This window comes from Microtus ochrogaster, unplaced genomic scaffold (assembly GCF_000317375.1).
Source record: "Microtus ochrogaster isolate Prairie Vole_2 unplaced genomic scaffold, MicOch1.0 UNK87, whole genome shotgun sequence".
Classification (NCBI taxonomy): Eukaryota; Metazoa; Chordata; class Mammalia; order Rodentia; family Cricetidae; genus Microtus; species Microtus ochrogaster.
In genome coordinates this window covers 1285458-1294332 of record NW_004949185.1, presented here as the reverse complement: position 1 = coordinate 1294332, position 8875 = coordinate 1285458, and the positions used below count along the sequence as shown (strand labels likewise).

At 53.0% G+C, this 8875-nt stretch overlaps 3 protein-coding genes across 3 annotated transcripts in view; all 3 read left to right on the top strand.

The window, feature by feature from the left end:
• Slc44a4 (solute carrier family 44 member 4) overlaps positions 1-3283 on the top strand; it is a 15704-nt gene extending 12421 nt beyond the window's left edge. The window contains exons 14-21 of the mRNA XM_005370806.1: positions 582-838; positions 928-1022; positions 1096-1199; positions 1327-1400; positions 1568-1638; positions 1745-1839; positions 1918-2002; positions 3097-3283. Coding sequence (XP_005370863.1) covers positions 582-838; positions 928-1022; positions 1096-1199; positions 1327-1400; positions 1568-1638; positions 1745-1839; positions 1918-2002; positions 3097-3218 — 903 coding nt within the window. The 3' untranslated portion in view covers positions 3219-3283. The remainder of the gene's footprint in view (positions 1-581; positions 839-927; positions 1023-1095; positions 1200-1326; positions 1401-1567; positions 1639-1744; positions 1840-1917; positions 2003-3096) is intronic.
• LOC101994656 (RT1 class I histocompatibility antigen, AA alpha chain-like) overlaps positions 1-8875 on the top strand; it is a 629094-nt gene that overhangs the window by 309376 nt on the left and 310843 nt on the right. The gene's annotated exons all lie outside the window — the stretch shown is intronic.
• On the top strand, positions 4495-8539 carry Neu1 (neuraminidase 1). The gene is made up of 6 exons (XM_005370807.3): positions 4495-4694; positions 4969-5161; positions 5503-5765; positions 7205-7387; positions 7509-7731; positions 7828-8539. The coding sequence occupies exons 1-6, from the start codon at positions 4554-4556 to the stop codon at positions 8052-8054; spliced, it is 1230 nt and encodes a 409-aa protein (XP_005370864.1). The 5' UTR covers positions 4495-4553; the 3' UTR covers positions 8055-8539.

Here is an 8875-nt window from a genome sequence, read left to right as displayed (position 1 = left end):
ATCTCTGTGAGTTCGAGACCAGCCTGGTCTACAGAGCTAGTTCCAGGACAGGCTCCAAAGCCACAGAGAAACCCTGTCTCGAAAAACCAAAAATATAAATAAATAAATAAAAATAAAAATAGGAAGGAAGGAAAAAAGAAGAAAAAGGAAGTCTAATAAAGCTGGGTGTGAAGCTCAGCTACTGGGGGGAGGTTGTAAAATGGGTGAGGATCAGTGTTCAATCCTGGCAAAGCATGCACACGCATGCACACACACACCACACACACACCGACACTGTTTTGTTGTTACAGCCAACAAAATTACTTAATGCCGTTAAATGCCCCCAGTGTCTTGACGGCAGCTGCAGAGGCTTCTCTAAAACAGGTCTCTGGGAAAGCCGCAGAGCAGGTGGAAACCATAAAACCACCCACACCCTGGGCTTGCCCCAGGCCTTCTAGACAGCTTCTGAGTCGACCTAGAAACCAGGAAGCTGGTTAGTCACGCCAGGGAAAGTCTGAGCTGCTCTGAGCCTGGAGGGAAGGTTAAGGATCTGCCCGCCACTCCAGGGTCTGACCCTGCTGTGTCCTCCCTGTCACTTCCAGGCCTCAACCGGGAATTTCTCCTCCTGCCCGGGGCTCACGTGCGCCTTCCAGGGCTACTCGTCCACGGGCCTAGCCCAGCGCTCTCTCTTCAACCTGCAAATCTATGGAGTGTTGGGACTCTTCTGGACGGTTAACTGGGTACTGGCGCTGGGCCAGTGCGTCCTTGCTGGGGCCTTTGCCTCCTTCTACTGGGCCTTTCATAAGCCTAAAGACATCCCTACCTTCCCCTTGAGCTCAGCCTTCATTCGCACCCTCCGGTGAGCCAGGGGCAGCCCCCGGGAAGCGTCAGCCCTAGGGATACCGGGAGGTACCGGGGTATCTCATCTCACCTACACACCCTCTGCAGTTACCACACTGGGTCGCTGGCGTTTGGAGCCCTCATCCTGACCCTTGTACAGATAGCCCGGGTCATCCTGGAATACATTGACCACAAGCTAAGAGGTGAATGGTGACCGGTGATGGGCGGGTTTAGCTCAGAAGCCAGCGGCTGAGCGTCGGCTTCCTTTGTCCCTAGGATCCCAAAATGCTGTGGCCCGGTGCATCATCTGCTGCTTCAAGTGCTGCCTCTGGTGCCTGGAGAAGTTTATTAAGTTTCTCAACCGCAACGCCTACATCATGGTGAGCACGGCCTTAAGGAGCCTCTTGCTCAGTACCCCTCTGCCTGCCCGGGCTCCACCAACACGGGGGCGGGGGAGGGGGCCAGGCTCGCCAGGGGTGTGGCTCTGACCTTTCCTGCTCCTCCCAGATCGCCATCTACGGGAAGAATTTCTGTGTCTCAGCCAAAAATGCCTTCAAGCTGCTCATGAGGAACGTTGTCAGGTCAGGCCGCCATGGGGTCCCTTACCCAGATCGCCCATCCTTAAGCTGGCCTCACGGGCAGACGCGGCTTAGAAGGGTCTCACGCTTGGTCCAGGGTTCTGCCATCCCCATCACTGTTCCCAGCCCCGCCAGGACCTCACCCCCGGCCGCCCTGCCTCCCACTGCAGGGTAGTTGTCCTGGATAAAGTCACAGATCTGCTGCTCTTCTTTGGGAAGCTGCTGGTGGTCGGAGGTGTCGGTAAGGGCCACCATCGGGGTCTGCAGAGTCGGGGGCCCCTGGAATACGTGTAGAAAGGGGTGTCTGCAGAGGAGCAGCCCTGACCCTGGGAACCTTGTCCACGCAGGTGTTCTGTCTTTCTTCTTTTTCTCCGGTCGTATCAAGGGGCTGGGGAAAGACTTTGAGAACCCCAACCTCAACTATTATTGGCTGCCCATCATGGTGAGTGACATCTCCCTCTGCTACACCCAAGTCCCCAGACGTGCCTAGTGGGGTCCCAATCAGTCTTGTTTCCTGCAGACTTCCATCATGGGAGCCTATGTCATCGCCAGTGGCTTTTTCAGCGTGTTTGGCATGTGTGTAGACACGCTCTTCCTCTGCTTCTGTGAGTGTCCCCCACTCTGATTCCTGACTCTTCGGGCTTCTCTTGGAGGCTGTCTGTAGCTTTGTAAACTAAAGCAGCTGGAGGGAGCATCTTCAGACATTCTGAGGCTAGAAGTTTGGGGAGGGAAGAAGGGAACAAACCCTGGACATTCTCAGAGGGGACTCTTCTCAGACAGAGGCCTGGCTAGGAAACATAGGAAGATGTTAACCGCAGAACATTTCCCGGAAGGTAGTCATAGTGTGTGTGTGTGTGGGGGGGTGGTGTTCTTCCTTCTTTTATTTAGTTGTTTTTTTTTTGTGGGAGGGGACATGCAGGTAGGTGGGACAGGATCACACTATTTAGCACAGGTTGACCCAGAACTAACTGTATAGCTAAGGCTGGCTCAAACTCACGAGCCTTCTACCTCAGCCCCCAAGTGCTGGGCATTGTGGTACTTTTTTGTCCCAGTGATGATGCCACCAGGCCTTGTTCCTGCAAAGTAAAAATGCCCCACCACGGTGCTATTCCCCCAGCCACACACTGAGCAATTAACAGGATTTTGTTGTTGCTTTATGTTTTTGTTTCTTGGTTAAATCTTATTTACTTTCACTATGTATTCTTGGTTGGTTCCAGCTCGCTCTATAAACCAGGCTGGTTCAACTCCAGTCTTCTGGCCTCTGCCTCCTGAGTGCTAGAACCATGGAGATACACAACCATTCCCCAGACAGAGTTCTGCTGTGTAGCTCAGGCTGGCCCTGTGTTCTAAGTCCTCCTGTCTCCACCTCCTAAATATTAGGATCAAACAAAAGCCACCATGACGAACTGACATGCAATTTTTCTTTATCCTGTTGTCACCCTATAAAACATACGATCATTTATAATCTTTACATGAGGAAACAGGTTACATAGAACTGCCTATATAGCCGGGCAGTGACGGTGCACACCTTTAATCCCAGCACTCGGGAGGCAGAGCCAGGCGGATCTCAGCAAATAAAGAACTAAGTGGCTTGGACAGGAGACCAGGCTGTTGGATCTACACAGCCCAGATTATTTCTGGGGTGCAACAGGGTTCCACTTATCAGGGTCCGCTCTAATTGATCTTCTCTGCTATTCAGTGGAGGATCTGGAGAGAAACGACGGTTCCCAGGAGCGGCCCTACTACATGCCGATGGCACTGATGAAGATTCTGGGCAAGAAGAATGAGGTCCCTGCTGGGGGCAAGAAGGGGAAGAAGTGAGAGATGGCGTCGTGACCCAGAACAGCAACCCTCCTGTACATAAGCCCAGCCAGATACGCCTTAAGAATCACAATTTTATAGTAAACAAATTTTATTAAAGATTAATATTTTATATTCTTGATAAGTATGGTTTTTATTTTTAGTTCAAACTCATTTCTCTTCTATTAAAGTCCAAATTACTATTACATGGTTCTATAGCAAGTAAAAGAAAATGTGTTCAGGACCCGAGGGTAGGAGACTGGGGTGTCCTTCAGATGATAGGGTGGCTGCCTAGCATGTAAGCACCCCAGATTCTGTCTCCAGCATAAACATGGCCTGGAATCACGCGTGGAATCCCGTACTCACGACGTGGAGGCATGAGGAACTCCAGAGTGAACTCAGGGCCAGGTGGAGCTGGGCGAGACCTTGAGTCACAAGAGGTGGAGGAGGGGGCTGTTCAAATAAGGGGTCTGTCACCAACAATCCAAGCGACTGCTTCTTTTTGTTTGTTTTCCATTTATTTATTTTCAGGTTTTTTAGATGGGGTTTCTCTGTGTAGATCCGCCTGCCTTTGCCTCCCGAATGCTAGGTTTAAAGGTGTGCGCTAACACTGCCTGACACACATAAGCAGTCTTAGAATAAACAAAATGAACTGGACATGGTGGCGCACACCTTTAATCCTAGCACCCGGGAGGCAGAGGCAGGCTGATCTCAGTGAGTTCAGGACCAGGCGATCTACAGAGCAAGTTCCCAGACAGTCAGGCTTACACAAAGAAACCCTGTCTTTAAAAAAAAAACAAAAAAGATTTAGCTAACCGTTTTTGTCCACGTGATCTTCTGTCTCTGCCTCCAGAGCACGGGTTTCAGAATGGGTTCTGAAAAGCGTACAACAAATGCTTTTTACACTGGGCCGACTCTGCAACCCCACGTGACTCTTAAATTTTATATATAAGGTGTGCACCACCACCACACCTGACTTAGGTGGTGGCAGGGATTGAACAGACGGCTTCCTAGACTGGAAGGAACTCTACCAACGGAGTCACACTGTCCCCAATGTGCTTTCTAGTCCTTCCACAAGGGGTTAGAGCCTTCCTCCCCGCCGGTTTCTGTGCAACAAGCCTTGCCCCTTCGTCGCGTTCCGGGTATCAGAGCCAATCAAAAAGCTCACGCAGGCTGAGCCCGCCTCCTGGGTCACATGCTGATGTCGGACAGCTGGAAGGACCAACGGGAGTCGCGGCAGCGCGGGCCGCGGCCACGAGGGGCGGGGCCGGAGTGACGTGTGCACATTTAAAGGGTCGGGGTCAGCTGACGGCTCGCCGCCGGTGACCAGTTTGGGGGGACAGGCATCGGGAAGCAATGGTGGGGGCACAGCCGAGCAGACCCCGGGCACCGCTGAGCTGCTGGGCGCGCCGTCGGGGTCAGGTGCTCGCAGCGATCTTCCTGCTGCTGGTGGCGGTGGCGGGGTCCGAGGCCAGGGTGGAAGATGACTTCAGTCTGGTGAGCCCTCCTGCATCTACAGAGGTGGCCCCCGGCTCGGCCACCTCTCCGAGCGGCACTCCCGCCCCCATCCTCTCCCATCCCCGAGGGTTCCTTTTCTCCTGTTCAGGGATCTTTGGCTTCCGCCCATACTCTCCTCCCGACTGCCTTCTCTTGTTGCGGGACACCCCTCAGCCCTGCCGAGGTTCCCCATTACCCTAGCTGGAGACGCTCCCTACCGGTCTTGAAGCCTCGTCTAGCTCGTCTGCATTAAGGGGTCCTTCCTTCCACACAGGTGCAGCCGCTGGTGACCATGGAGCAGCTGCTGTGGGTGAGCGGGAAGCAGATCGGCTCGGTGGACACTTTCCGCATCCCGCTCATCACAGCCACCCCTCGGGGCACTCTGCTCGCCTTCGCCGAGGCCAGGAAAAAGTCTGCGTCCGACGAGGGGGCCAAGTTCATCGCCATGAGGAGGTCCACGGACCAGGGTACAAAGGTGCCCGGTGGTGAGGGAGTTGGGTGGGTGACCGAGATAGAGAGTAGGGGGTTCCCTTCACCAATCCAACCGCCCAGAGTAGAGCTTTGAGGCCTGAGTTCCCTAAGGAGTTAGGGAATCCCGAGGGAGAAAGTGTCCGGGGAACTAACTGCGACCACCAAGGGGTGGCCTCCTAATTCTCACTGGGAATGAGAATTATGTCGCTAGGTGGAATGAGCAGGAAATAATGTCAGAGAAAGAAACAGGGTCCTGGTGCCACCGTAAGGTCCCTGGGGAACGGCAGGAAGTGAACCAGAAAGGGTACAATTTCACTCTGCTCTTTTCTTTCCCCAGGTAGCACATGGTCCTCTACAGCCTTCATTGTAGACGACGGGGAGACCTCGGATGGGCTGAACCTGGGGGCCGTGGTCAACGATGTTCACACAGGAGTGGTGTTCCTCATCTACACCCTCTGTGCCCACAAGGTCAACTGCCAGGTGGCCTCCACCATGCTGGTATGGAGTAAGGATGACGGCATTTCCTGGAGCCCACCCCGGAACCTCTCCGAGAATATTGGCACCGAGATGTTTGCCCCTGGACCAGGCTCTGGCATTCAGGTTTCTATCCTGGGGATAGGTGAAGAGGGCAACGTTCTGTAAATTAGAGTTTTTCTTTCTTGAGTGGGAAGTACCAAGCAGTACTTACGCCCACATCCTTGAAGTCCCCGCAAAAGCCAACAAGGACACCGAGTCCCGTATGCAAAGGCAAAGAGCCTTTATTTTAATCAAATTTACAAACTCAGTCTCTCTGCATGTCCAATGTATTGGAATAAACGGAGAGCCCCGAGCTCAGTTAGAATAGGGTTTTATAGTAGTAAAGGTGGGGGTGAGGGGTCTGAGTTTCAGGACTCTCTGATTGGCTGACATTTGTCTAGGGGTGACCTGGTGAGTGTGTGCTGGCAGAAGGTCCTATCTACATCTACAGTGGTTGGAACGTTAGGCATTTCCTTTGGATGGTCTGTTCTTGGGTGGTGCTAGGTAATCTTAGTTTGTGGTTCTTTCTGCAACCAGGTATTGCTTCGGGTAAACTACTGAGACTCAGGCCTCCATTAAAGCTCCTCTGGCAGGTGATAATGGTTTGAAGTTAAGAACTTCCTTTGGGTGATCTGTCCATACTTAGCTTATTATGGCTGGCCCCCACAGTGTATATGTACGAGAATGCCACTGTGAAACCCATTCCTTTGTATGGAGAGACAGTCTCAAAAAAAAAAAAAAGGAATTGATAAGAGTACTGAATGCTGGGACATAAAAGGCATAATCCTAGCACCCGGGAGGCAGAAGCAGAAGGCCAGCCTGGTCTATAGAGGGAATTCTAATACAGTCATGGCTACACAGAGAAACCCAGTTGAGGGTCAGCCTTAGCTACCTAGTGAGTGGGAGGGAGGCCAGCCTGGGCTGAGATGGTGAACTAGTTTTCTTTTTCATTTCTTCCTTTCTTTTTCTAATGGGTGTTATTAACCTAGGGCCTTCTCATGCTAGGCAAGAACTTTACCACTGACTGAGCTGAGCCCCCAGCCTTATTATTATTATTATTATTATTATTATTATTATTATTATTATTATTGGTTTTTCGAGACAGGGTTTCTCTGTGGCTTTGGAGCCTGTCCTGGAACTCGCTCTGTAGACCAGGCTGGTCTCGAACTCACAGAGATCCGCTTGCCTCTGCCTCCCGAGTGCTGGGATTAAAGGCGTGCGCCACCCCAGCCTTATTATTATACTTTTTATTTTCGAGATAGGACCTCACCAAGTTCCCCAGGCTATCCTTAAAGTCACTCTGTACCTCCCAAGTAGCAGGGATTACAGGCCTGGCGCACACACACACACACACACACACACACACACACACACACACACACACACACACACACACACACACACACACACCACACACACAAGCTTCTTCATGCAGGCAGTGTCTGGGAGAACAGCAGGGACCCAGGAGTGTCCTCCGGCCTTGGGAGGCCTCCTGCGCCCCACAGCGCCATCCTCTCTCACAGAAACAGCGGGAGCCCCACAAGGGCCGGCTCATCGTGTGTGGACATGGGACGCTGGAGCGAGATGGCGTCTTCTGCCTCCTCAGTGATGATCATGGTGCCTCCTGGCACTACGGGACGGGAGTGAGCGGCATCCCCTTCGGCCAGCCCAAACACGAGCACGATTTCAACCCCGACGAATGCCAGGTCAGGAGTCCATGGGAACTCGCTTGCCCACACCTTCGCCCGGAATGCCATTGTACCCAAAGACCCAGCTCTGGCTTCCTCAGCCTCCCCGGCTTCTCAGTGGCCCTGTCCTCTCCCTTAGCCCTATGAGCTTCCAGATGGGTCCGTTATCATCAATGCCCGGAACCAGAACAACTATCACTGCCGCTGCAGGATCGTGCTCCGCAGCTACGATGCCTGTGATACCCTCCGTCCCCGGGATGTGACCTTCGACCCCGAGCTGGTGGACCCAGTGGTGGCAGCAGGAGCAGTAGCCACCAGCTCAGGCATTGTCTTCTTCTCCAATCCAGCCCATCCCGAGTTCCGTGAGTACCTGGGGGTGGGGTGGGTGGGGGCACCATGCCTAGCCAGGGCCTGGACAGGGCAGACCCAACCCCCTCCTCTGCCTATCGCACACCTAGGGGTGAACCTGACCCTGCGCTGGAGCTTCAGCAATGGTACGTCCTGGCAGAAGGAGAAAGTCCAGGTGTGGCCAGGGCCCAGCGGCTACTCGTCCCTGACAACGCTGGAAAACAGCACGGACGGAGAACAGCAGCCCCCGCAGCTGTTTGTTCTGTACGAGAAAGGCCTGAACCGGTACACGGAGAGCATCTCCATGGTCAAAGTCAGCATCTACGGGACGCTCTGAGCCCTGTGCCTCAGGAAGCTAAGTCCTGGACTCCGACCTCACGGCTGGCTCTCCCTCCCGGGGTCTGCAGAGGGGGCCTGAAACACAGCTCTTCCGAGCCGTTTGCAGAAGCAACTTCTCTTTGACAGGGAAGTCACTGGGTTATGACATAACGGCTCAGCTTCCTCTCCCCCAGGCAGGAAGTCCCTCCAGCACCAGGAGCACTTTCCAGAAAGCTGGGGACAGCCCCACGCGCTCTCTCAGGACAAGGCAGGGACAGCATGGGCGCGGGGGTGTTCCCTGGAGTGATGACTAAATATGAACCCCGGGAACTGGGAAGGCCAGCGTCCTCCTGGGGTTTGGACTTAAAGAGGATTCCAGGAAGAACCCAGGACAGAATGGCCTTTCAGAGTAAGGGGTAGGCGCACACACACAACCTTGATTATTTATAAATCAAAATATTTGTAACTTAAAATTTTTAATGAAGGAGATAAAGTGTTTCTGGAGTCTATGGTTCTGTCTGCGCTCACCTTCTGGACTGCCTCACGGACACTGGTAAAACCAGAGTGAGGTTAGAACGGGGACCCGTCAATCAAACCCCATGTTTCCCATGAAGCGACTATGAGTTTCACTTATTTATTTTGTTTTTATGTATTTTTATTTATATTTGTTTTTTTTTCTCAGTATAGCCCTGGCTGTTCTGGAACTCTGAGATTCTCTTACCTCTGCCTCCCAAGAGCTGGGATTAAAGGCATGCGCCACCACTGCCGGCTTAGAATATTTTAAATTTCTAAAATAGGGCGGGCCGGGCGGTGGTGGTGCACGCCTTTAATCCCAGCACT